Source organism: Lissotriton helveticus, chromosome 10 (genome assembly GCF_964261635.1).
Source record: "Lissotriton helveticus chromosome 10, aLisHel1.1, whole genome shotgun sequence".
Lineage (NCBI taxonomy): Eukaryota > Metazoa > Chordata > Amphibia > Caudata > Salamandridae > Lissotriton > Lissotriton helveticus.
In genome coordinates this window covers 534,255,915-534,283,889 of record NC_136071.1, presented here as the reverse complement: position 1 = coordinate 534,283,889, position 27,975 = coordinate 534,255,915, and the positions used below count along the sequence as shown (strand labels likewise).

General features: G+C 44.0%; 1 protein-coding gene across 1 annotated transcript; it reads right to left on the bottom strand.

Annotated features, from left to right (window-relative positions):
• Positions 1-27,975, bottom strand: LOC144785378 (hemoglobin larval subunit alpha-like). The gene is made up of 3 exons (XM_078664327.1): positions 27,881-27,975; positions 11,671-11,875; positions 1-129 (listed from the first exon to the last, which is right to left on the bottom strand). Exons 1-3 carry the CDS (start codon positions 27,973-27,975, stop codon positions 1-3), a joined length of 429 nt encoding a protein of 142 aa, XP_078520453.1.

The following is a 27,975-nucleotide window of genomic DNA, read 5'->3' as shown; positions in this document are numbered from 1 at the left end:
TCATCTGTATTTGGAGGTCAGCACCGCAGATACTGAGGCCAGGAACTTGTCCCAGGCAGCCTGGCACTGAGGGGTGAATTCAGCAGGGAAATGGGCGGCCAGCACAATCTGAATGCAGTGGGACAGCAGCTGAAAGAGAAAGAACAAAACGGCTTGAAGAGTAACAACACCGCAGATAGCGCCCAGATTCACCATGCAGCATTAAAGGTCGGTAGTCCGTGTACAGTGAGCTGCATACTGACATGTAACATAGGAAAAAATACAAGAACGGAACGGGCAGCTATAGTACCGGTCAAGAGCTGCCCTGTAGAAGACAAAACCAGAGAGGAGTGTTGAATGGACCGCAATCCGGGATTTAACAGCTGTTTTACCCACCAGAGCCACAATCTCAGAGTAGTATTGATGTAAACAATGGCCATGACCCATAGTTTTGTTTTATTGGATAGCTTCCATCCACTGCAGGGGCGGGGGGGGGGGGCAGCCATTGCCCACTTTCAATCAGTGCTTCAAATGGGCCGGTACTGTCCGGTACGGAGTACCTACACTTCTTTAATTTGAAAGGGAGAGTACCTGCACTTTTCTGCAATGCTGAAATATATTTAATGGGAGAGTACTGGCACTTCTCAGGAGCAAACAGCGAATCTAGTGAGTACTAACACTTCTATATTTCCATGTAAAACACTACCTATAATCCACTCGGTGATGGTGGCTCCATAGCTGCTGGGCGGTGGTTGCCCTGCCTCGGATGCAGCCCACATGCAACAGTTTGGGGTTTGTGGAGGCCCTGCCCAGACTGCAGCCCACCTAAATCCAGAAACAGAGGCCCTGCCCCCGCAACAGCCCACACACAAGTTAAGTTCCATCTCAAGGGCTTGCGCCCCTCTTCCATACTCATTTATTATCAAAAATGTAACATAAACAACGCGTAAACCCAGTGGCAACGGATACAAATAAAAAGTGGTGGGGTGGGTGGAAGGGGTACGGGGGAGTGCGAGGGGGTTAAAATAAATGAATAAAAGACTAAACTGATGCTGCCGGCCGCCTCACGCCTCGGTGCTACTCTGCCCTCATGCTCCCAGTCAACAAAGACATTCCGGATTGGGGAAAAAATCAACTGCTTTAGGCATTCATCTACTCTCTCTCTCTCCCTCTTTCTCTCTCTCCATCAGTCGATTTTCCCTCTCTCTTTCTCGCCTTCTCTGATTTTTTTCTCTCAATCCCCTACCTCCCTGTCTCTCTCTTGGAGCCTTCTTGTGCCTTCTACAGTTAATGGCAGGCTTGGGGGGTGACCGTGACGGCGACACAAGAGCGCCCCCTGCCCTAAACACTGACTTGCAAGCGCTCCAGCCCAGCAGCGGTGCGTCCATTGGGGCGTAGGGGCGTAGCCCCACTAAGCCTGGTGGACGCACCTGCTGCGGCTGCTGCAGCAGAGAGCTAAACAGAAAACACCTAAATAAAATACAGCGGCGCTTAATTGACTCGAGTGTTCCGACCGGGACAGACCCGATACAATAGGGAGTGCGCAGGGGGTGGGGCTGGTTTACAACAACAATATCAGTGTGATGTCACAGTCTGTCTGACTCGACTGCGCATGAGGAATTAAGGAGAAAACTTGCCCGCGCATGCGCTTTAGCCAGGTTAGCCGTCAACTTTGAAGGGGCCAGGGGGGTGTGTCTTTGGCTGGGCCCCGTTCTGTAAAAATGCGCCAGGGCGAGTAGACTGTGTGACCCCCCAGCCAATCCTGGTGCTTATGCAGCCCCAGGATTGGCTTGCCCACCGCGCCGAAATACAGGCAATCATTATTGGATGCCGGCGCGTGGGTGGGTGGACTGATTGGCCCTGGATTTGGGGGACGTGCGCCGGTGCGCGCCGTGACGTTTCCACTAATTGCGCTGCTGAATTTAAGTTTCTTTAGGGCAGCCGGGCGGGGGCTCCCTCTCTGTCTCCTCGTGCGGGCAATACCGCCTCCCTCGAGCCCAAGTGACTTTCTGCCCATTTTCCCCGCACTTCTATGGAGTGGAAACTAGAGTGTCTGCTGCTGCTGCCTGCGTAACGGTAAGTTATAAGTTATAACTGCCTGAAGGAAAATAGCACTTCGCTATAAGCTGGCATGTACCTGGCATCGCCCCTCCACATTGGGCATGTACCTGGCATCTGTGTTTGTTTTCTTTAATGAGCGCGGCACTTCGAGCTCTTTTTGAGGTCCGGTGCGCCTCGCGCTGTCCGGCTCCCCGTGTCCCTGTGGCCCCTCAGTGCCCCCCCGTTCCTCTCAGTGTGTGTCCATGTGGCCCCTCAGTGCCCCCCCGTCCCTCACAGTGTGTGTCCATGTGGCCCCCCGTCCCTCTCAGTGTGTGTCTGCGCACCCCACGGCCTCCACCCGTCCCTCGCAGTGTGTGTCCGTGTGGCCCCTCAGTGCCCCCCCCCCGGTCCTCACAGTGTGTGTCCATGTGGCCCCTCAGTGCCCCCCGTTCCTCCCAGTGTGTGTCTGCGCCACCCACGTCCTCCATTATTGACATGAAGCGCATCGCTTGCCACGCCTGATCGCAATCGTGATCACTGTCACTTTTGCGGCCGCTTTGATGTTTTAACTGAGACACGTGGCAAATGCTTCTTGCTCATTTTATTTGCTTTGAGTTTACTTTTGTGTGTGTGGTTTTTTTTTGTGGCTTTGTAATCATGTCAGGCGGGTGTAATTTTCCTATGTCAAAATAAATACAGTACTTTTTAGTGATACCTTCCATGGATGAAATACCTTTCCCACCACAAACCTAAGAGAGTGTCCTGCTAGAGTTGTAGGAACCAGGAGGAGAAATGTCGTTTTAAATACCGTGGCAATGTCGTGGCCGCACCTCCAGGCTGCGTTTATGGCCTCCACACCCCGCACTGACAGGAAGGGCAGCCTGCCATAAAACTGCAGCCAGCCTTCATCTCTGGGGTGGGCTGAAGGGAATGTGAAGCTATCAGCTGCGCTGCTCTATCTGACTGTCACTAAAATCAAGGGCAGAAGTCAACATAAGAATATGGCTTGCTGATTGATAACACTCTGAATGCTGCTGGTGCAAAACTCCCCACTGCAAAGAAGAAAACGCATGTCTTAAGGAGTTGGATGCTATTATAAAGAGAATATTTTGCACAGCATTCTCTATTTAAGCAGCAGTTGTTCTAAACGTGTCATTCAGTCGCGCAGGCCTTACATCCTATTAACTAATATCTTCAGGATAATTTAGAGGCATGGAACGGGGTGGAGCGAGGCTATTTTACCTACACTTTGTTTTGATTGTATTCAGTCAAGTAAATATAAAGGCGCTGCCACCTTTTCAAAATAATGAAACAATGCGTTCCAGAATCGGAGCTACAACTGTCATGTGACCGTCATGTATCTTCTTCCAAGGTCTGTCCGCATATAGCATAATACCCATGTATTTTTAGATTGTATTAACTTCGAGGGAATTATGTTATGGACTTCACGACACCACCACATCACTCAGGGGCAACACTCTGAGACACCATCACATCACTCGGGGACACCACCACATCACTCGGGAACACCACCACATCACTCTGGGACACCACTAAATCGCTCAGGGGCACCACCAAATCACTCAGGGATAGAAGCTCACTCATCAGCCAGTATTCTATCATATTTTCGAGATTGGCGTGAGACAGAATATAGCGCGCTGGTGTGTGAGCTTATTCTAGCAAGAACGTTAAATACATTATTTGGTAAATTAATCTTATTATTATTCCTACTCATGTTATGAAATGCACTTAACGAAAGGCATTGTAGTGCAAACATCAAGTATTCTAAAACTATCTATCGGACAATTGTATTAGTGAATACAAGTGAACTCTCTGCCCACTGTCCTGTTCAGATTGCTCCATGTAAGAGTATTCGTGGTATGACTCGAGTGTTCTGGGCATGAAAGTGCATAGTGGAAAATAAAAAATACGTGCCCTTGTATGGGGGAAAGAGCAATGCAGGAAATCATGTTCCTCTCAGTGCAGAGCCTGTTTTATTTCCTTTACACTGAATGTGCGCTTGTACATCTGCTAACAGCTACGGTGCATCATATTCTGTACATCAGGCTTAGTGTCTTGGATGAAAAATGTAAGGCCCTGCTCTGCGACGCCGTGGTCCATTTCTATGAGTGAGTGCTTGTTTGTTTGTCTGTCTGCGCCAGTGTTTGTGCTCATGAGTATTTGTATGATTGGGAGCATATTTAATTGTATCTGTGGGAAAGTGACATTTTCGCAAGAATACCCTTGAAATGATGGAATAATGTGTTTGAGGGATTTTAACACATTAGTCTAAAATGAGAATGCTTTATTTCTTCATGGAGAAGATTCTGTATTTTGGTAAGCTAATGTTGCCAACAAAAGGAATGAATTTCTGAAATAGATTTAAAGCTAATATTTTAGCGTGAATCCATACTAGATTTAGTACACTTTTTTTTCTGACTTTATTTCTTTCGTTCCACAGGACATTTCTATGGTTATTATTTCGCAGCATGGATTGAGACATTTAATCATCTGTGCTATTGTATTGATAAAACTTTTGTTATGTAGTGACTACTGGGCACTTAGCATGTGATTAGTTTTACCCATATGCTGTATGACCTTGTTATCTCTTTGCAATTTGAAGCAGAATTGAACTATTTTGAAGGTTGTGTAACTTTTGATTTTTTCACCCTGCCCCTACCATGTAGATTCTGAGTCATAATACATAATTTAGGGTCTTCTTGGAAGGAACAGGATGGAAAAATAAGTGATGAAAGATGCTATATACATTTAGAACAAACATTTGCAATGCAATAGGTCTTGCATGTACGCAAGTTTGAGCTATTGAAAATGACAATACCTTTTATTTATGTTTTGGTTTTTAAAATTGATTCTGCTCTCTGCCATCAGCCAGCAAAAGCCTACTCTTTGCTTGAGGAAGGAATGGAAACCATAGAAGAGCATGCGGGGTACTTGAAGTCCTGTTTACTTCGGTTTCGCCTGAGACAAGGCATGCACTGTTGCCGAAATATTTTGTTAACAAAAAAAAACTTTAAAACCGTCTTTTTGCTCCCTTATTACTCACCATGATTGGCTTCCACTTTCCCGTGCTGCTGTGCAACATTCTTTCAGTTGAAAAAAACACGATGACTCCAACTCTGGCCTAGTCATAGCATCTTTTTAGGTCAAGCCTCTATTCAAGTATGGCGTTGAAGCTCTGCCCACTCTCTGCCCATATTTTTCATTGGCTTGTCATTGTCCTTTGTAAAGGCTGGCTTCAGATTCGTTATTAGGCTTGTTAGTCCCTCTAGTACCGCATTGTCTTCATTTTTAACCTCCCATGATGACTGACCCTTTTACTTCTTTTACACAGTACGTCTTATTTAGTCTGTAAGGACTATTTTCTTTAATGAGTTTCTCCTACTGCAGGCACGACCTAGCCTCCTGCAACATTCAGAGCGCCATGCGCGCTTTCACTTTCCAAGCAGCCCGGCACAACGGCAGCCGCTTCTTTGAAATTAAATATGTCTCACATTTGCAAGAATTTGAGCTATTGGCATTGTAAATGACAATGGCTTTTATTTACGTGTCAATTATCAAAACAGATAAATAAAAAGCATTGTCATTTACAATGCCAACAGCTTAAACTCTCGCTAATGCAAGACCTATTGCATTACAAATGATTGTTTTTTCTTGACCTCAAGCCATGTTGCACAGCAGCTATGCAACCAGCCTAAATAAAAAATGAGGTTAGATCTTGCATAGGTGAGACCTATTGGCTTTGCCAATGCCTGTTCTGCTGCTTTCATTTTGCCAGGAACCAGGGGTAGCATTGGCACTGAGGAGTAACCAAGGGCACACAGGGCTGCGTACATGGCAACATTTTGAAGCTGTAAAGTGGGAGTGTTTGGGAAAAAGAGGGATGCATTTTCCACACTGACCTATTGAAGCAAAGGCAATTTTAGGCAGGAGGCGCTAAAATAAGGAGTTGTGCATTTGAGGTGGCTGGAAGTCATTAGGTCACTTTCCGCAGCTTGGATCGTGAGAATAACGTGTGCTGGTCCTGTTTCTAGCTACAGCTTAAAGCAGTGGTGGTTTTGACTGTTGCTGGTGGCGCGCAGCTTGCCCCCACTGTTAGTGGTCTGCACATTATGCCAAGTCACCTGTTGGCTTATGTTATATTTACAGTGCGATAAAAGGCAGTTTGAAAACTGTAAGGAATGCATCAAAATAATTGGTTCAATGTCATTTGCGAAACCATGCATCCAACTGCATTGTCACGCAGGTCAGACTTGGGAACGAATGTCCAATTCAAATTGATGGTTGACAGGAGTCCTCGGTGTTCTGCATGTTTTTTCAAGGGAAATATCGTTGCTTAAATGCTGAATCCAAAAATGTGTCTTATACCATGCAAGGTAATTATTGTGCATAATGTACTGTGTTTACGGTTGAAAAGGCTGTCTTTTGTTCCCCTAGGAGGTGCTTTTAGTGTTTGGCTTGTTTTTGTCCCATGGGCCTTCCATTTGGCCACATAGGTTCCCCAGGGTGGCCCTTTGGCAGCTCTAAGCCCCATCTGCCTGACGCTCTTGCAGTTTTGACTCAGTCATAAATTGACTCCAACACAAGGCCCAGGTTACTCCCTGCGATCATTTAGTTACCAGCGTGGAACTAGGAAGACTGAGAGAGCCCTGTATTATTATTATTATTATTATTATTAATAATGGTTTTTATTGGGCGCAGACATATCACCCTGTTGGATCTCATGGCGCTGTTATGTATGACATTGATTGTTGGAATAAATTTGGAATGAATGACAACAAATTGTTCAGGACGGCATTTGTTTTAGCACTTTGTGAAAGCTGATAATCTAAATCATTGCGACTGACATGCCTTTATTTAATTGCCTCAAGCTGTGCATGGTGCGAGCGTGAGCCACACTGTTAAAACATGGTATTTCAAGCTGGTATTTATTTTCGAGGTGGACTCAGTGTGCCCATAACTTTTAGCGCGATCTTTGTGTGCACCATGTAGCCGGTTCTTGCCACCGAGATACACATATTTAATGCAAGTGGGTGTCTTTGCCATTCAGGAGTCAGACATCACTTAAGACGAAGTTGGCAGGTTTTGGAGGTTTTTCCAGCAGCATACGTAAAATATTTGCTTCCTTTGACTCTGGTGACAGACTGCTGAGCAATGTTAAATAAATGCTTGGACTTAGGGGGTCACTTTGATGTTACGAAACTAGTGCTCATGTAAAGCCTATGTTATGCCATCTATTAATGTAATAACTGCACTTTCACAATTGCTTTATTAACCTTCCTGCTTTCTCAAATTTGCTTGAAAATGCACGATTTTTCTTCTTTTTTTCCAAAATTTTCTTGGGGGGGGGGTTATCCCCCAAAACCCCCCTTTTGGGGTTCGGGCTCGCTCGCTGCGCTCGCTCGCTACGGTGCTGTATGCAAATCACTTTGCGCCCCACCACTTTCAAGTGTCACCCACCGCCCCTGCTCCAGCCCCCTGGGGAGCTGGCCGCTAGAATAAAAGACTGGGCCTGCCTGTTTTCCTTTTTGCTGATACTGTTGCTCAGTGATGTATTATGACGGCTGCACAAAGACCTGCGTTCACTTGTTCTCATTCCGGTAAAATACGTCCCTGATCCAAGACATCTGCTGCAGAGGCTTATATGTGAAGTTATTGGGTGCGTGAAGAGCACTCCGTGTTATACTGAATTAGTTGTTTAATCAATTGGTGCTACGATTATTAAGGATAGTCATTCCTTATAATGTCAATGATCAGTTATGATGGGTGAATCCGCCCACCTAATCGTGCACTGTTCACCTGGTGCTCCGCACCTTACGTAATGTTACTCTTGTTTATTCAACTTAAACACCTTTTTGAATCTTTTGCTACAACTTCTTTTAATCACATTTGCATTTTAAACATTTTTCTCATGTCATTTACTCTTTTCAAACAATGTTCTTTTTGAACCACTTCATTGCAAGTAAATCATATTCATTTCTTATTTATATCAGCAGAGGCTTATATGTTCATTGCAGGGGAGACAATGCCTAAAAACAGTTTACTGGGTAAAAACACAATTTACAGACGCCTGAGTTTTAGCTACAGGAGGCACCGTTAAACCCCTAAAAATGGCGCGGTGGGTTAACGTGCCAGCATCAGTGACCTGTGTCGAACCTGGGCTTCCATCTCCAATCCCAGTAGGTTACAAGCCTTTTGCAAGCATGTTTGTGGAACCCACAGATCACATTTTCAATACGAATAAGATAGTTGATAAGGTTAATGCACCCACTGCAATGATACAAGTGTAACCTGCCGGGATCTGGTTTAAATTGAGGAAGAGAGGACACAACCTTTCCTCATACTAAAGTCAATAACATCAGTGCCATTGAGCTTGGAAAAGGGCAGAGCAATTTCCAAACAAGGAATAAAATCAGTGCCGCAGATACTAGCCACCTATATTTGCAGTAGCTTCTTATCCCACTAAGCTATTGCAAGGATTCGTTTTTCTAAGATCACAAAAAATATTTCCTTCTAATAATTTCATTTGTTGCCTATTACAAATTATTTTTCAGCCTACCTGGTACCATCCTGGTGAATAGTTCTTGACGGAAGTTGCTGTGTTGTTTAAACTTTATGATCACTAAATAGTCGACACGTCCTTCAAATTCCACAAATCTTTTTGCCCACAGAAGGGGGCGGGGCCAAAATAAAGGGTTTCCTGGGGCAGAAGTGGGTATGTACATGGGAATCAGAAAGGGCTTGTTCTTGGCGAAAACCAGTGAAGCAGTGATCTTCGGGTCTAAAAAGTGGGCGTTTTTGGGCTGTCTTCTTGGCGCTAGAGGAGTCCTGCGAAAGCACTGAAGAGAGTGTTGCCACTGGGCTAGAAAACAGGGTGGCCTTGGGAAGCTGTAAGAGTGGGTGTATGTTCTAGGGAGGCCACAGGCTCAGCAGAAGGTAGGCCTTTGGGGACTAGAGAGACAGTGCCCTATTGGAGCCTGAAAAAGCATGTACTTGTGGGAGCAGAGGGGTGTTTCTTGGTGTAAAATCGAATAGAGGGCTCATGAATACTTTACGCACTCCTATGATCGAGGCCTAGCGCTGTGGTACATATAGAGGAGTGTCCTACAGGGGACCTAGACACCAACATGGCCTTCTCTAAGGGAGGTTTAACTGTGTTATTCGAGTACATTAACTAATCGAGGAATGGTCCTTGCCTGAGCCAGAGGAATATTTACCATGACTGGAGACATTTCTGTCAAATCTAAAGGTTTCCAAACAGCCCTATGGCCACAGCGGGCTTGGTGAGCTCAGGGGGTTTCTCCCCAAAAATACTTCACAAAATTAGACCCAAACAATGCATTGTCCAGAAGGGGAGCTTATTAAACAATCTAATTCTTTGAGTTGAAATGAGTAATCACGAGCAATATATTTATGTGGCAATCAGAACACTACATCTCTAGTAGCCACACTAGGTGCATAGTGGAAAATATTTGTTATTACGGATGTGTACGCTACTGATGACATAGGGTTGTGTGTCTTGTGATATGTCCTCTCTCTCTCTTTTTTATTCTATTATATTGGTTTCTATAAAATGCAATTAGGTTTCTCTTAATGTTGTGTCATATTTGTTTGTTAGATAGCGATGATATTATGGATTATTGTGTTTAGGATTATTTGTATATTTTAACTGTTTTTTAACACCTTGGCTGCTAAGGCTTTTCCCCTCCTGTGCTGCAGAATTAGGTTTCCCATTATACATGACGAGTTGACCTTGTCATGAGCACAGCTCCAGTGTGCCTCATGACGAGTTCACCTTGTCATTAGCATGGAAAAGTTTAATCAATACATTGACTTTGTACTTTTTTACATCTGATGTTGTCAGGATTATCTATTAGGAATATGTGGTCTCATTCTCAATGAATGCAGGTGGTATGAGTGAGCAAGAATGAGTGGAACAGATTGATTAAATAGGTGATATTTTCTCCAAAGGATAAAACTTTTGTGATACTTTGGTATATTACCCAATTCCTTTGGATAGAAGGGGGTCTCTCTTAGTTTTTGAATAAAGGGAAATATTTCACCATGTCCTGCTCCATTGGTGTCATACAAGCCCCAATCTCATCCCCATAAAATTGAGGCAGAATTTGAAAAAATAGGCTCACCTAAATGATGGTCTTATTCCCCGTGTCCCTCCGTGTCAACCATCTTTGACCTAATTATCTTGACTTCGTTCTCAAATTCGCTAAAGATCCCATGAGGGTACAGAGTTGGCATTGGATGGGCAGGGAAACATGCAGACACAGTTATATGGCTAGACAAATTAAGTGCCTAGACCAAAGAACGAGGGGTGAAGAAGGAAATGAGGTAATTAAATGGTCACAGGAGATGCACTATGAAGGAAGTCTAAGACCTCATGAAACATGGTCCATTGCAGTGGTGACTATGGACTATGGTAGGCTGCTTGTCAGAAACACCTTCAGAAAAAAAATCACAAAAATATTGAGTCCTAAACATTGTTTGCAAACATATCATTCCAATGGGTATAGCTTTTTTACTTTTAACTCCATTTGGACAATATTTCTGCAAAATATATTTCGGACGCAATGTTTATGTCAAACAATAGTCTTACTACGATATTCTGTACCATACCATTATGCAGTGCATGTGGGAAATGGCTTGCAATAAACATATTTCAGAGTGTTTGGGGCTGACAGGGCAAAATGTTGCCCCAAAGAAGAACTACAGCCTACTATGAGAGAAGGCAGCCAGAGCCCCAGGGGAGTGAATGAAAATGAAGGACTGCATTTTTTTCAGCAGTGTTTTGGTGTCCCTATAAAATATCTGCTTTTTTCATTTGTAAGATAATTTCTAAATTACGTGTACATGTATATTATCCAAGATGATTTATCTGAAAGAGGCATATGCATTCTTTTTTGTGTATGGCTTTGATCTTACTTAAACTATTACATATCATGGAATTGGTTTCTATTTTATTTTTTGGCGCCTTAGGGCCAGATGTATCACAGGGTTTAACCCATTCTGTGTCTATGGGAAAATGCTTAGTACATATGGCCCTTAGTAGGTAGTTAATTTGTAAAAGAATAAGTGCTGGGGTTCTCATAAAGAGACAGCTTACACCAGCTACTTTCTCCTGTTAGAGCCGCCTAAAACAGAACCAACTACTAACTATGAAACCCTACAAGTAGGGAAAGTATGTGGTGAAATGGCCAGAGCTGCCAACTGCATATCTGGGGAATCAGGTTCGACTCTCTACGTCGGCTCAATATCCTGTGTTTCTGAGAGAATCACTTAATCTCCTGCTGCCTACCAAAATTAATGTGTCCTTTACAGGTCCTCAAGCCCGGTGTTGATGAATAAGTGCCTGTGCTGAGCACCGGAAACCACCAGATCAAATTAAGCACTGCCCTTAGTGTGTTAGCTTGCTACTACTTACTGATTCGTTTACACACTGGCCTGTATGTGGATTAAGCTGATTTGGACTGTAACATAAAGAGTGTGATCAAATTTTAAACATAAAATATTAAATAAAACACCATCTTGACCTTTGATCTTTTGCTGAAAAGTGAAGGCACTGCAGAAAGAATAGTAGTTCTGTTTCTGTGCTTGCTATAATCTGTGATATTTTCTCACCTTGAAGTTCCCGGGGTCCACTCGGAGGTTGTAGGCGTGCAGGTCACTCAGTTTGGAAAGCGCCTGGTCAAGGTTGTCAAGGTTTTTAGCCGCTTCTCCGAGGGCGCCCAGCACCTTGGCACCATGGTTGCGCAGATCAGCAGATCCTGAGCTGGTGTCAAAATGGCGGAAATAGGTCTTGCTCTGGGGAAAGCTTCTGAAAAGCCTGTAATGTAAACATATTATTGCAGTTATCTTTCTTTCCTTCAGGGTACACCTACTCTGTTAGGAAGTGATCTGAAAGCTTAGGGTTGGCTGCACTTTAATAATCTTTGCTTCCTAGTTAGATTTCAGCATTGTCACAGCTAGCGTTCATATGTCCAGATTATAAATAGGCCAGTAAAGGCAGCTGAAATAGCAACAGCACTATTTGTGTTGCAGGCAGGCAGTATTTCTATTCTATATTTGAAAGGTGTGATGTTTATTTATAGTCATTACTATTTGACCTTCCTGGAAATTTTCAGAGTTGTTTGTAAAGGGTATTGTACATTGTTACAATTCTGCATCCAGTACTTAATTTGCAAATAAATGAGTGGTGCTGCCCGAAGCTTTTCTCAGAAGCAGCTGGAAGGCATATTTAATTTCAGCGCGTGAATACCAAGGCTGCGTAGTTTTAAATTGACCTCATGCCTCTTAAATCCACTACCAGACACCCAATTCCACTTTATCCCACTCTGCAGGTTCCTGCTTATTCCTTAGTGACATTCTTTCCGTCTTTCTTTTCTTCTGCCTTTCCACTTTGTGTGTGCTTTTTTTCCCTTTCTTGCTATGCGTAATTATCTGATGGGAATAATATGTGCCTGTCCCCAAAAACGAGTGCCAGTGGCCCCCACTGGCAACCACCGGCTCCAATTAAGCACTGTCTGAATAATTACAAGCTGTTTTGGTGACTGCAAAAAAATTAACTAACTTACTGCAGGTAAAACAAAATGAGACTAGTGAGTAAAGATGTAGGCAGAATGCTGTGAAAACGCAGAATGCTGTGAAAACGCAGAATGTTGAGAAAGCGCGAATGCCGCCACAGGGTGCAGAAAAAAATTGATTTACACTGCTGACCAATAAATGAAGAGGGCTCGCTGAAGCCCCTCACAAATATATTATATATGGGATAAAGTACCCCAGCTGTTCATTATAAGGGTACCGCAAGTGAGTTCTATACCAGTAGAAGAATGAGGTTGAAGGCTGAGTTCCTTTGTAAGTTCATGGAACTTCAAGCTGACTTGCAGTATCCTTTTAATGCATGGCATAGACAATTTGATTCCTTATATAACATGGTTACACCATCACCATTACCACAAACTGCACAAATCATTGGTGTCTTTCTATTTCATTTTTAGTTAAGACATGAAAAATAAAAGCCAAACCTGCACTGCAAAATTGAACACACTAAAATGCAATTAAAAGTTTTTGTCAAAGGATATTAAAGTCAGTTTCATGTAAATCAAAATTTTAAAATGTTGTGTTGAAACATAGAGGGATTCAAATTCTCTTGTAATAACTTATTGCGAGAAAAACATATATTGCCATAAACATCTCCTTTCTGCTGAATGCTTTTAATTTTAGGAAAACTTATCAGAAGTAAAGCGAGTTCCCGTTTTCCTTGTTTAAACGTATGCTTCGTGATATCTGGAGTCCATACTGTACTGTTCCTTGCCACAGGTGCAAATTATATCAGCCAGTGACCAAACACATTTTCTAGCGGCATAAACACACTTTGAAATAGAACCAGGGCTTTAGGTAGAATGAAAAAACTGGGGGGCGGGCCTCTCAAAGGGGCGTGGCCAATGTCATTAAGGCCGTGGTTCAAAAACAGTTAAGCTACAAATCTGTGCTTAGCATAGTGCACCGCCCGACTTGTATTTTGCTGTTTCTGTTATTGCATCCCGATATATGATATAAAAAATGACATCATACCTACAACAATTCAGGACTATTGGCTTTGTCAATGGTTGTTAGTTGCATAAGATAAATAAGAAGCAGCTATGGCTTGTATGTAATATTGAAAAAGCTTCCGCTTAAAGCTCTGTGACACCAAGACAATGTTGCTGCTTCTGAGTTTCAAAAAGAGAAAGGAAATCCAGAGAGAAAATGACCCTCTTTAAAGGATCTCCCTTCCCCCACAACGCTCCCCTGGCATGACGTCATGCCTTAACTTCTCCACTAGTGAGAAGTGAGCAGTGTGAGCATGCCCACATGATGTTCCTGCTGTCACTGCAGGCCGGGAAAAAACGGACCGTCTGTGCCAGGGCACAAAATAGAGCCCCGTTTCGAGGCCTCCTTTTAAAAACTGGCACTAAAGCCCTGAATAGAACCGTAAATTGCACGAGCTTCATTTCACTAAACTTCAAACTCACCTTGCCTGTATGAATGGAACCTAGGAAGGCCATTATTTAACAATGACAATGAGAGAGCACAAGTTTGAAAAAAATGTATAAGTACACCATATTTACAAGCACGTAGTTAGTTTAAACATGTTTTGCACACGAGTGTTTTATATTCAAGAGTGAAATATACAGAGTGTTTTATATTCAGTAGCGAAAGGTATAGAATGTTAAGTAGAGTAACTATAATTATAACGGTCTGAGATTAATGTAGAAATGTTGGGATATAGGTGAAAACCTCACGTTCTCATGTTAAAAGAATCATGTCCGAATTAAATGTAACTTTGAAATCCAGTATTATGTGTAGGCCTTAGGGCAATTCACAGCAAACCTGAACGTGCTGCTAAAATAATGTGAGACAAGGTTGACGTGGTTCTTCCAAATGTACTATTGAACTTAGGGTTAAAAGTATATGCTTTATAGATGTGTTATTTTAGAAACGTATGCTAGTTAAGAATGTTTGCTGTTTAAATCAAGTTAACGTTTTAAGAGTGCAGGGACCTGCTGCATGTAAATCAAGTAGGCCAGAGGAGATAATGTCATGTCGTTTAAATCGTCATGTGCTCGTTAGAGGAGAGGTCGCGAGGTGTCCAGCACAGAGCTTTGAGAGTGTTTTACGACTAAAGATATGGTGGAGTCTGGAATTTGAGGCCCACTGCAGGACGAGCTGTATGCAGGTGCGAGGGTCCTAATCAGCTCGAATGAAAGGGACTTTGTTCAGTGGCGCCTTGCGCAGGCCTGTAGGAGTTTCCAGGAATTTCAGGGGGTATCAGCGCACTGGAGAAGAAGCCTGGGAACCAAGGTCAACTTTAACGAGGGTCTTCAAGAGTACCATCATGGAGTTTGCCGCGCACAGAGATACCACGTGAGGGGCGTCCCAAGGGGCGTTCCTATCAGAAATGTGATTTGGTATTAGGGAAAGAGACCCGGGAGGAGAGCAGAGCAGATGATTTTGGGAGCCTAAGGAAGCGGATGGGTAGGCAGATAGGCTGATCAGGAGAGACCCATCATCAGAGAAGAGACAAAGAGAAGTGCGTGATCTTCTTAGGAAGTCACCACGGCTGACACCTAGAGGGTTAAGATCTTGTTAAGTAGGGATGTCACTTAGTATAGCGTAGGGACAGACTAACCTTAATTTTCTTTTCTGTAATGACTTTGAGATTGCAACTTATATCTATTTTGACAACCCTTATGGTTTTTGAGCTTGTACTTATTATTTTGTTCTTCAGACTTAGATTATTCAAGAAGTTCATGTTTATAGTGATACCTATTTACCTTTTGAATCTCATTTTGAGAAGTTTGTATCTTCAGTTATCTTTGACTTTATATTAAATCTTTAAAACTTTAATCCTGGTCAGTGGTCATTTAGAGTGGTGTAAGTTCTTAATTGACTAACCTAGTAGTAGATTATCTTTTACTCAATGACAGGTACCAACGATTCAGTCGACTTGGTTTGGGATCTGGTAAGATAACTAGTAACCAGAAATCCCGCGTTAGCAGTTGGTAGCAGAGTGAGGATGGTTATCTTCTTGAGGAAGGTAATCTAGAGAGGTTAGTTTACCCCAAGGCCCGAGACGTCGAGAGACGAGCAGCGGAAGAATCGTGTGCCGAAAGGTGCAGACGGTGCGAGAAAAGCAGCAGTATCGGAGAGTGAGTATAAAAAGGGTCATGCGTGAACAGATTACGGTGTTTTGTGTTGTATTTGTATTGTGATGTCTTGCGGAGTTGAATGCCTGTAGTGTGAATGAGAGAAGGTTGTGAGCGCGCGCAACCTGGTAAGCTGGTAACCTGGTAAACGGGTGAACTGGTGAAATCTTAAGTTCAGGCCAGAGCTTAAGTGGTTTTGGGTGTATCGAACATCCAGGGTAGTTGTCGACCATAGTACGGAGGTCACGAGGTACCATTGACCGCCGTGGATCCAAGATAGGGGGAGTGTAAGAGTGAGTGTATGAGTAACGGACGCTGGTCGAAAGTTACTGTGTGTGAGTACCCTATCGGAGAAGGCGACTGTCTGGAAGTAAACGGAAAGACATTTCGCCAAGTTAAGGTGACAACTACAGAAAGACTGTGGGCGTACAGTCAAAGAAAGGTGATCGCTTGGACGGAAGTAATCATTTTTCAGAGTATGAATGGGACGCGTGCATGACCGAGGAGACGAGCTGAGAAAGGAGGGGAACTGCTGCGAAGGGGGACGGGTGACGTCGGCTAGAGCCGCGCTGTGATTGAGCGGTTGGTGTGACGTTAGCTAGAGCCGCGCTCTGGTTGGGCGGCTAGCGTGACGTCGGAGGAAAGTCGCGTACGGATAGGCCAGTTAGTAAAACGGGGCTGAGATTGGTGGAATATCATCAGGAAGTAAACGAACGTAGAGTAAAGAGAAATCATGAAGTGTTTTAAGTGTTTGAAAGGGATTTTTAAACGTAAACGAAGTGAACATTATTATGGGGAAGAGGCTCCGCCGGAGGGTACGCCAGCTCATTATATGGCAACGAATGTGGGGCTGCATACCATATTGTGGATTGGGGCTTGGAATAAGCTTACGGAAGGGAATGAGGAAATGCAGTTCCCGAGGTACGGGACGTTTAAGTTAGAGGTGTTACATCGGCTAAAAGCAACCATGTCCTCATTGAAACCCTCGCCCAGACCAACACAGTTTGAGGCCCATAATGCATGGATTAAGGCTGCACACGACCGAAATTTGAACAGGCGTCAACAAAGGCTGACGCGATCGGTAAGGGCAGTGCGAGATTCCAAATGGGATGAGGAGGAAAAGCGTTGGAGAGTACAGACTATTGAGGTGGAAAAAATGTATCCGATGAGGGAGGTGTCAGGAGGAGGAAACCTCATGGAAGAAGACGAGGAAAGCGAGTCGGAGGACAATCTGATAAACAGATTGTTAATGGATAGACCACCTCCGAGAGTGGAGTTGATAGAAGATAGAGGGCTCGCAAGGGAAGATGGGAATGACATAGAGGGATATACACCACTCCCTATATCGGAATGGACACCTATCAAAGGCAGTGAAACACCTCAAAACAACACGGTACAGAGTGTAGTGGGAAGGTTTGTGGTGCAGAAAACGCCAGCCATCGAAAGGGTTGAGTCCTTTGGATTGCCAGATGCTCTTCAGGTGCCTGTTACCATAGGACCTATAGTATCGATCTATAACCCAGAGAGAGATAGAGAAGAAGAACAGAGGCAATTGGATAGAGATAGGATCGAGATGGAAAGGAGGAATAACGTGACAAATGCATGGAAGCAATTGCCAGGTTCGGTAACATGGAACACCCCATTAGACACAACTGTTGGTCCCAATTCAGAACAGGGAGGTCCGAGAGGACCAATGGATCTAAGGGGACCGCGACCAAGACCCTATTCAGAATTAAGAGCTGATTTGAGGGAATGGGACGGGTCCATAGTATCTCCGAGTAACAGGACAAGAATGGAACCAGAGTGGGAAAGCAGGGGTAACGGGACTGTATCTCACTGTGGGGCCAGCGAAAGCAGTCAGGGCCGGGAAGGCCAAAGTCAAGAGAATAGAGGGGATGCATGTCCTACAAATCAGAGAGAACAGCCGGAACAGAATACGAGGAGTATGGATTGTGAGGAAGTGTCTCGCCTCACGCAAAAAGAGGGAGACCAAAGAACGCAAGAGTACAGAGATAGGTTTAGGTGCACTCATCATTCACACGCACCTGGGGAAAATGTACAGCACTGGCAAAGAGGGAACAGTGAAAGGTCACGTCATACGTCGAGTGATCGGAGGTCACAGATGCATGGGGAAGAAAGAGGGAGTAATGGAACATCTTACCCTGCATCCCGTGAAACTAGCCAGGATGGGGAGAGAGAGGCTAGGAGGCATGAAGGAGTGTTTCACCACCCACCCCGAGAAGATGGAAAGGCATGGGACCTAGACAGATGGGAACAGGGGAGGACTCCCTTTAACTCACCAGTGCCTAGGCGCAGGACTAGGAGCTGGGACGGGAGGGAGGCAGAAGGCACATCTGGACCAGAGGTGCTGAAAGCTGCGATGAAAGTTAAAAGGCTTGATGTCTCCAGTCTAAAATCCGATCTAGATGAGATTATAGAAGGAACGGTGCCTTTAGAAAGGATCGATTTGTACGAACAAGACGAGTTGCTGTTCATAGCGAAGGATACTACTAGGAGAGCTAGGGCATTCCACGAGAAACTGTCTAATTTGGCCGACAGATATGCTGTAGATTTATCTAGGACAAGGGCACTGCAGAGTAACCATAGGTTACAATATTCAGACCAAGACCTAGATGAGAAGAGGACTACTGGATTGAAAACTCACATAAGAGAGCTGATATCAGGAATAAGAGTGTGGAGGGAACTGGATAAATGGGAAGAAAGGTGGTCGAAAAAGGGCACGGTTAGGCGAAGTACAAATGTGATGACCCCTGAGGGAAGGGTAATGCAGATGGAGGCATTCCCTTTGCGAGAAATATCAAACGGAAATTATGTACATGTGCCCTGGAGTAGAGGAGACTTAGCTGCATTTACCAACTCATTTCCGAAGTTGCGGGACAATCCAGTAGAGTGGTACAAACAGGTAGAGAGGTTTGTTAAAATTTCGAAAGTATTGTGGATTGATTTGAACACGTTGTTTGACATCGTGGTCCCATCTGATTTGTGGACCCCTTGTAAGACTAGTGTCGAATGGCCAAATGCTGAACCATTGAGGGATGCTCGAACTAATGGACCATCTGAGATTGTCATGCGAAAGTATGAAAGGGTAATAGCATGGCTGAAAGATAAGGTACCACCACAGGACATAGATTGGGTAAAAATAGACCGAACAAGGCAGGAACCCAAGGAGACAGTTCACGAGTTTTATGAAAGATTATTGAAAACATTCAAGCAATACAGTGGACTAGATGTAATGGATCCCAAAGATATAGGGCAGTTTGTGTCAAAATTTGTCTTGGGATTGAGACCTGATATTTGTTTGATGATACAGCAACATTTAATCTGTTGGCAGAACAAACCACTAGATGAGATTTTACGCTATGCGAGGTACTGCAGTGACGAAATAGATTCTAAAGCTAAGAATTTAAAGGAGAAATTAATGGTGGTGCAAATGCAGTCCGTTGGGAAGGGTGGCCAGCAGAAGCAGGGGATGGGACGAAAACCAAACGGGCAGAACAAAGATAATGAAGAAGGGCAGAGACCTAGGATAGACTTTGCCACTTTAAAGAAAACGACAAAGTGTCATCAGTGTCACCAGGTGGGGCAGTGGCGACGCGAGTGTCCCTTTAACCCTGAAAATGGAGAGCTAGAAGTAGAAGAGCAGGTTCAAGAAGTCCCAACTCCAAAGGTGACAGTTCCAAGCATTAAGGTGGCCAAAGGGGGGACTTCGGCCCCACGGGCCCAGTTCCCACAGCCACCGAAGGTAGCGACAGGGGGAAAGGTCTTTAAGCAGATGCCTCTCTTCATCGAGGAAGAAAAGTGTTATTACATTGATCCATTGACAGGACAACGTGTGAGCAGTGAAGAGGACTGTACCCTCGGGGCAGTCCTAGAAGTGGATCAAAGAGGGCCATTTGTTGAGGCAGAAGTGGCAGGGTGTCCCACTACGTTCTTAGTGGACACTGGGGCTACTCGTTCGACTCTGAGGTCAGCGGTGGTTCCAGACTTGCCAATGTCAGGGGAAACAATTCAGGTGGTAGGAGTCGCAAATAAAAGAATGACTAGTCCCTTGACAGAACCAGTGTCTGTGAAAATTGCAAACCACATGAACGAACATCAGTTTGTGGTTTGTGACTCGAGTCCGGTATGTCTATTAGGAAGGGATTTGTTGTGCAAATTGAATTGCACCATATACTGCACCCCACAAGGAGTGGAGGTACAGACTACCGACGATGATGCTACCTTTAAGGTGGCCAATTCAAAATTCTGTGTAGAACTATATCCTACTCTGACTGTAGAAGATCTTCCCCAAGATTTAAGAGATGCAGTGGCGTCAGAGGTGTGGGATTTCACAGGAGAAGATATAGGATTGATTAAAGGGGTAGAACCGGTAAAAATATTGGTAAAACCAAATGTTGAGTTTCCAAGAACGCCTCAATACAAATTGTCACAGGAAACGATTGCAGGAATAAAACCTGTGATTGAGTCAATGATACAACAGGGAATACTGAAAGAAATCGTGGGCAGTCCTTGTAACTCCCCGATTATGGGTTTGCAGAAACCTAGCGGGAAGTTCAGGATAGTGCAGGATTTACGAAAGATTAACAACATAGTCGTTTCATGTTGTCCCGTGGTACCGAATCCATCAGTGATATTGTTTCAAATACCATGTCAAGCAGAATGGTTCACAGTGATAGATCTTTGTCAGGCTTTCTTTTCAATCCCATTGGATGAAGAGAGCAGGTATCTTTTTGCTTTTAAAATGGAAGATCGCGTTTTAACATGGTGTCGAATCCCACAAGGATTCACAGACAGCCCATCCATCTTCAACCAGTTGTTGAAGAAGAATCTCGAAAATCTAGTACTGCCACAGAACTCGGTTCTGGTACAGTACATAGATGACCTACTTGTTGCGTCAGAAACAGAGGAAGCTTGTAAAGCAGACTCAATTGCCTTACTGAATCATTTAGCTGAAAATGGACATAAGGTATCTCCGAGCAAGTTGCAGTATTGTCTGACAGAAGTACAGTATCTAGGGCACAGGTTAGAAAAAGGGAAACGTAAGGTGTCCCCAGAGAGGATTGAGGCGATAATGAAAATGAATGCGCCTACAACACAGAGAGAAGTTAGAATGTTCCTAGGAATGGTGGGTTACTGCCGACAGTGGATAGTTAATTTCTCACTGAAAGCAAAGCCCTTACAGAAACTGACGCACAAGGAGGTGAGTGATCCGGTACCATGGGATGAAGAATGTCTGGTGGCGTTTTTACAGCTGAGAGACGATTTATGTCGTGCTCCGGCTCTGGGAATGCCAGATTACGAAAAGTCATTTTCACTCTATTGCTGTGAGAGAGAGGGATGTGCTTTGTCAGTCTTGGCACAGACCCACGGAAATGCCCGTAGACCAGTTGCATATTTTTCGGCTACATTAGATCCAGTAGCCGCAGCGTTGCCCGGATGTCTCAAATCCGTTGCTGCAACGGGTGTCAGCATTGAAAGGAGCGAGAGTATTGTGATGGGACATCCAGTAGTGGTGTATGTACCACATTCAGTTGAATGGCTAATGACCAGGACGAAGACGCAGCATCTGACCAATAGTAGGCTCACGCGCTACGAGCAAGTTATACTTGCCGCAGAGAACGTGACTCTCAGGAGATGCTCTGTCTTGAATCCTGCTACTTTGATGCCATTACCTACTGTAATAGAAGGCGAAGGATGTGAAGACCACGATTGCCTTGATGTGACTGAACTATGCACGAAACCCAGACCAGATATTGTGGATGAGCCATTGTCTGACCCCGATGAAATTTATTTTGTTGATGGCTCATGTTTAAGAGACGATACTGGTCGGTTGAGAGCAGCTTATGCTGTTTGTACCATTACTGGAGTTGTGGAAGCCGCTTGCCTGGAAGGAGTACATTCCGCACAGGTAGCAGAAATCATTGCCCTAACTCGTGCCTGCATAGCAGGAAACGGAAAGAGAGTCACCATCTACACGGACAGCCAATATGGTTTCGGTGTGGTTCACGATTTCGGGCAGTTGTGGTCTCAGAGGGGTTACATGACCTCCTCTGGTTCGCCCATTCGAAATGGAGAATTTGTGCGGCTGTTGTTAGAAGCATTGCAAGGTCCAGTTGACATCGCAATAGTTAAATGTGTAGCTCATACTAAGAATACAGATTTTGTGTCACAAGGCAACAGATACGCTGATGAAGTCGCACGCTATTGTGCGGAACAAAATTATTCTTTCTCAAAGGTGGAAATAGAAGGTGCAGAAGAAAAGACTGAATTAAGTATGATGTTAGAAACTGTAGACACTTGGGAGGATTTAAGAATAATGCAGGAGAACGCACCTGAAACAGAGAAAAAGGCATGGGAAATAGCAGGTTGCGTGCGAAGTGAAATGGATTTTTGGGTTTCAGCAGATGGGAGAGCTGTGTTACCTGAAGAATTAGCTAATCCCATGGCGAGAGAAATACATGGTCCAGTACATCTGGGAAGGGATGCTATGATGAGAGTGTTTAGGCAAACTTGGTATTGCCCTAAGTTTAGAATAGCAGCAGAATCAGTATGTAAGCGATGTGTTACCTGCCAACAACTGAACGTAGGCAAGCGAACACCAGTCACACTGAGTCACATTGGGAGGTCGGGGGGGCCTTTCAATAGAATGCAATTAGATTTCATCGAAATGCCAAGAGTCAATCGCCTTAGGTATGTGTTGGTGATTGTATGCGTATTTTCCAGATGGGTTGAAGCGTACCCTACACGTAGGTGCGATACACTCACAGTGGCTAAATTGTTGCTCAGGGAGTTGATACCGCGCTTCGGGGTGCCTGCCTCTTTGGAATCTGACAGAGGAAAACATTTTAACAGCGAAATATTGAAGATGTTGTGCTCCACACTGAATATCGATCAAAAGCTGCATTGTAGTTATCGACCAGAAGCTTCAGGAATTGTGGAACAAGTGAATGGCACATTGAAGAATAGATTGGCTAAAGTAGTGGCATCCACATCTTTGAGTTGGCCAGATGCTCTTCCTTTAGTGCTCATGAGCATGCGCAGCACACCTGATAGGAGGACAGGTCTCTCTCCCCACGAGATCCTGATGGGGAGGGCCATGAGACTTCCTACAGTTCCAACTACTGCCCTATTGAATATTACAGATGATCTGATCTTGGATTATTGTAAAGGACTGTCTGACGCCATCCATTCTGTGTCCCTTCAGGTGCATGCGGCTGAAGTTCCAGCATCGAGGAACTTGTGTCATGATCTGAACCCAGGGGACTGGGTCTTAGTTAAAAAACACGTCCGGAAGAACTGCCTAGATGTTCGCTGGCGTGGGCCCTTTCAGGTAATCCTGATAACGAACACCGCGGTGAAGTGCGGGGGGCTGCCAAATTGGATCCATGCTTCCCATACTCGAAGAGTTCCAGCACCTCTAGAAGGAACAGCTCCCATCCCAGACGAAAGCCCGGAAGTGGAAGAAGAGTTGCAAGAAGGGATTGAGGCAGCTGAGGGGGTGTCAGAAGAAGTTGGGAACGCAACGGATTCAGAAGAAGAGCGAAGGCAGGACGGCAGTGAGACAGAAGACGCAACTGAAGGAGAGAGCAGAAGTGAATACGACTCAGACTCAGATCCGTATCAGAGCGACCAAGAACCAAGTGAGAGGACAAGAAATAGGAGAATAAGGCTTGGAGCTGCCACTTGGCCAGCAAGGAGAAGAAGGCTAAGTTTGAGGTCGGCCCAAGAAGAAACGCTTACTCCTATATCCGAAGACTCAGATCCAGAAGAAGATATCCAGGATCAAGCCGAGGAGGGTCTTAGAAGATCAAGGAGGGTACGAGTGCCTAGCAGAAGATACTCTACTCCCGACTGGACCTACCTTGTTGCAGATGTCTGGGAGACACAGAACAGGGAGGATCAGGGAAGTGGAACTGGTCAGAACTGACCCGATCATCACAGTGCAAATAAGGTTTCTACTGCCAGGAGCGGAGACCGAAAGGTTGCTGACACTCAACATCGTTCATCCTGCTCTCCTGAGTGGAATAAGAAAATTGCTTTTAGAGACAGTTGAGTTTCCAGTTTGCTGTTCACGATATCCAATATTGGAGGGAACTCTTCTTCGTTTGGAAATGCTTGAGCGAGTAGTAGAAATGCTAGGAGCGCTTATTGTTGTGGATTAATACCATATTACGAATGTCTTCAAAGGGGCGCAGAACTGGAAAGGTGAAGAAAGTGATCTTGATTAGAACGGACCCCTTTGTAATTGTGGATGTAGAACTGATAGTACCAGGAGTAGAAATTGAAAAAACGTTAACTCTCAATTTCGTCCGTCCACTTGTCTTGAGCGAAATAAGGAGAATAATCCTAGAAAAAGTTGACTTTCCATGTTGTGGTACGAACTGCCCAGAACCTGAGGGAATGATACTTCGGATGGACATTTATGAAGACGTAGTGTCCCTCCTTGAGCCATACATAACTTTGGATGAAAATAAGACTTTTGAAAAGAAATTGTAAACTTGTTGCAAGATAACCTAGCGCCGAGTGGAAGAAGAAAAGTGATAGGGGTTTCCTTTTAGTGGATGGAGAAGGGCTAGGGTTGTCTATTCTCTACTGGACTTTGAACTGTTTTGTGGGAATAAATTGTCAAGCTTCCAAGTGTTCAAAGAAAGACATTGCAAGAGAGAAAGACTTTGTTTGAAAAGAAGAAGAAGTGAATGCTGGAAGAAAGTCAAGAACTACACTGTTTGAGAACATGGAGGCTGGCAACCCGAACCGCAGGGCAAAATGTATAGCTGTTACACTTTTAGGAGTAGTGGTTTCTCTTATAATTTTAGTGGTAACTGTTTCATTCCTAGTGGGACACGAAGGGGATGAAACCCCAGTCAAGGAGGATAGGGGAGTATCAACACCGAAAACTACCACTATTAAAGAGAAGGGAAACATCAATGAGAAAGACAAAGCGTTGTTAGATGCAGAAATAAAAAGGCTTCACACTGATGAGTCACAGGGAAATTACAAGTCAAATGCTTATGCTAAATTGCTTTATGAATATGTTGATGCCATGGAAGTGAAGGATTGTTACGTTTGTATGCAATTACCAGCTTCAGTGGAGGAGGGTATCAGATACCATCATCTTCCGTTGACATATGGAATAACGTGCAGTTTACTGTTGAGCATGTTTTATGGACGAGATGGATTCGAGTATTACTTCTCGAATTTCGACTCGACCTTGCCAGAGGTTCCGAATTTCAAGCATTTGAACAAGTGGGACTACTACAAAAGCGAAGACAGATTACACAAATGGTTTATTCCATGGAAAACGTTAGATACTTCACATGCTCGAAGAAACAATCTGACTTGTCAAATATCAGAAGTTGAGAAAAAGTTTATAGCACAGGTAGATACTAGATACAGGAGGCAGAAGATTTTGAAAGCATCAGGACAATGGGAAACAGATTGGACCAAGGAGGAAAGGGCACATCAAAGGAAAGGTAGTATTGGTCCAATTGCTTTAGATAGGGAGAAACGGGGGAAACTGTGCATCCACAGGAGTTACTCCTATTATGAGAATTTTTATGTAGGTCAAGTCAATTGTGAACATGCCTTTCAATTGGAGTATTACTCTAAGAATTTTCTGAAGGGGATGCAAGCCATACCAAATGTATATTTTGTATGTGGAAGATATGCCTATGTGAAGTTACCAGATAATTGGTACGGATCATGCTATCTGGCTGTTGTCTTCCCTAAAATATATCATGTTGAGAATTTAGACACGCCAAAGAAAGAAATACCAACTAGATGGAAGCGAGGGCTGGGTGCAGCAGAAGTAGTTGGAGATGTACTAGGTGCTGCATTCCCTTTCTTAGGATTGATAATGAATGACATCAAAATTAGGAGGTTAGCTACAGTCGTAGATAGGCTATCTGCTAGTACTGCAAGATCATTGATGTTGATAGAAGGTGAGATGCAATCGATTAGGGCAATGGTTCTTCAGAACCGACTTGCTTTAGACGTTCTGTTAGCAAAAGAGGGAGGAGTCTGTAAGGCTTTGAAGGTCCAGGAATGCTGTACTTACATTCCAGACAATTCAAAACCTCTAGAAAAGTATATACAAAACATCACTGCCATACACTACGAAATTGAGGACCTAGCAAAGGTAAATGTATGGGAAAAAGTAGGTCATGGAATGGGTAAAGTTGGAAGTTGGTTTGCCAACTTAGGAAAGGGTATCGTTTGGTACATACTGAAACCCATCATCATAATAGTGATTTGTGTAATCACTTTGTGGGGATTGGTGCGTTTGTATCAATGTTATAGAGCAAATAGGTTGCAGAGAACTATGAGGAAACAGGAGGAAGAGTTGACAGCAATGCAGGATTCTCAATATAAGAGTCTGAAAGCATTAGAGAGTATGAAAAGAGGTGGTACTGTCCTGACTTCACTTTAAAGGGTTCTACATTTTAGTGTCCTGGTGATGATGACCCCTGAAGGTCATCAAAGGGGGGACTGAGAGAGCACAAGTTTGAAAAAAATGTATAAGTACACCATATTTACAAGCACGTAGTTAGTTTAAACATGTTTTGCACACGAGTGTTTTATATTCAAGAGTGAAATATACAGAGTGTTTTATATTCAGTAGCGAAAGGTATAGAATGTTAAGTAGAGTAACTATAATTATAACGGTCTGAGATTAATGTAGAAATGTTGGGATATAGGTGAAAACCTCACGTTCTCATGTTAAAAGAATCATGTCCGAATTAAATGTAACTTTGAAATCCAGTATTATGTGTAGGCCTTAGGGCAATTCACAGCAAACCTGAACGTGCTGCTAAAATAATGTGAGACAAGGTTGACGTGGTTCTTCCAAATGTACTATTGAACTTAGGGTTAAAAGTATATGCTTTATAGATGTGTTATTTTAGAAACGTATGCTAGTTAAGAATGTTTGCTGTTTAAATCAAGTTAACGTTTTAAGAGTGCAGGGACCTGCTGCATGTAAATCAAGTAGGCCAGAGGAGATAATGTCATGTCGTTTAAATCGTCATGTGCTCGTTAGAGGAGAGGTCGCGAGGTGTCCAGCACAGAGCTTTGAGAGTGTTTTACGACTAAAGATATGGTGGAGTCTGGAATTTGAGGCCCACTGCAGGACGAGCTGTATGCAGGTGCGAGGGTCCTAATCAGCTCGAATGAAAGGAACTTTGTTCAGTGGCGCCTTGCGCAGGCCTGTAGGAGTTTCCAGGAATTTCAGGGGGTATCAGCGCACTGGAGAAGAAGCCTGGGAACCAAGGTCAACTTTAACGAGGGTCTTCAAGAGTACCATCATGGAGTTTGCCGCGCACAGAGATACCACGTGAGGGGCGTCCCAAGGGGCGTTCCTATCAGAAATGTGATTTGGTATTAGGGAAAGAGACCCGGGAGGAGAGCAGAGCAGATGATTTTGGGAGCCTAAGGAAGCGGATGGGTAGGCAGATAGGCTGATCAGGAGAGACCCATTATCAGAGAAGAGACAACGAGAAGTGCGTGATCTTCTTAGGAAGTCACCACGGCTGACACCTAGAGGGTTAAGATCTTGTTAAGTAGGGATGTCACTTAGTATAGCGTAGGGACAGACTAACCTTAATTTTCTTTTCTGTAATGACTTTGAGATTGCAACTTATATCTATTTTGACAACCCTTATGGTTTTTGAGCTTGTACTTATTATTTTGTTCTTCAGACTTAGATTATTCAAGAAGTTCATGTTTATAGTGATACCTATTTACCTTTTGAATCTCATTTTGAGAAGTTTGTATCTTCAGTTATCTTTGACTTTATATTAAATCTTTAAAACTTTAATCCTGGTCAGTGGTCATTTAGAGTGGTGTAAGTTCTTAATTGACTAACCTAGTAGTAGATTATCTTTTACTCAATGACAGGTACCAACGATTCAGTCGACTTGGTTTGGGATCTGGTAAGATAACTAGTAACCAGAAATCCCGCGTTAGCAACAATAACGGTTTCATTTGTATAACGTTTGAACATGAGGACAAAGTTGCACATCAAATCTAGAATAAAACTGGCCGCACAGTAGCCACTTCATCTTTCATTCTCCTCGTTTTGAAGTCATAACGCACATGCGTCACGACACGCGCTCGGACGTTACCTGTCCAGCGCTTCCGCTCCCAGGGCCTCGAGGTCGCCAGAGGCCTTTCCCCACAGGGAGAGCACCGCGGCCTTCTCTGCGTCACTCAGGGTCAT

Excerpts from the sequence above, each read along its gene's own strand:
- LOC144785378 (XM_078664327.1), bottom strand. The coding sequence starts at position 27,975 with ATGACCCTGAGTGACGCAGAGAAGGCCGCGGTGCTCTCCCTGTGGGGA. Across the intron at positions 11,876-27,880 it reads GGAGCGGAAGCGCTGGACAG|GCTTTTCAGAAGCTTTCCCC; the intron begins GTAACGTCCGAG and ends TTTACATTACAG. Across the intron at positions 130-11,670 it reads TGGACCCCGGGAACTTCAAG|CTGCTGTCCCACTGCATTCA; the intron begins GTGAGAAAATAT and ends TTTCTCTTTCAG.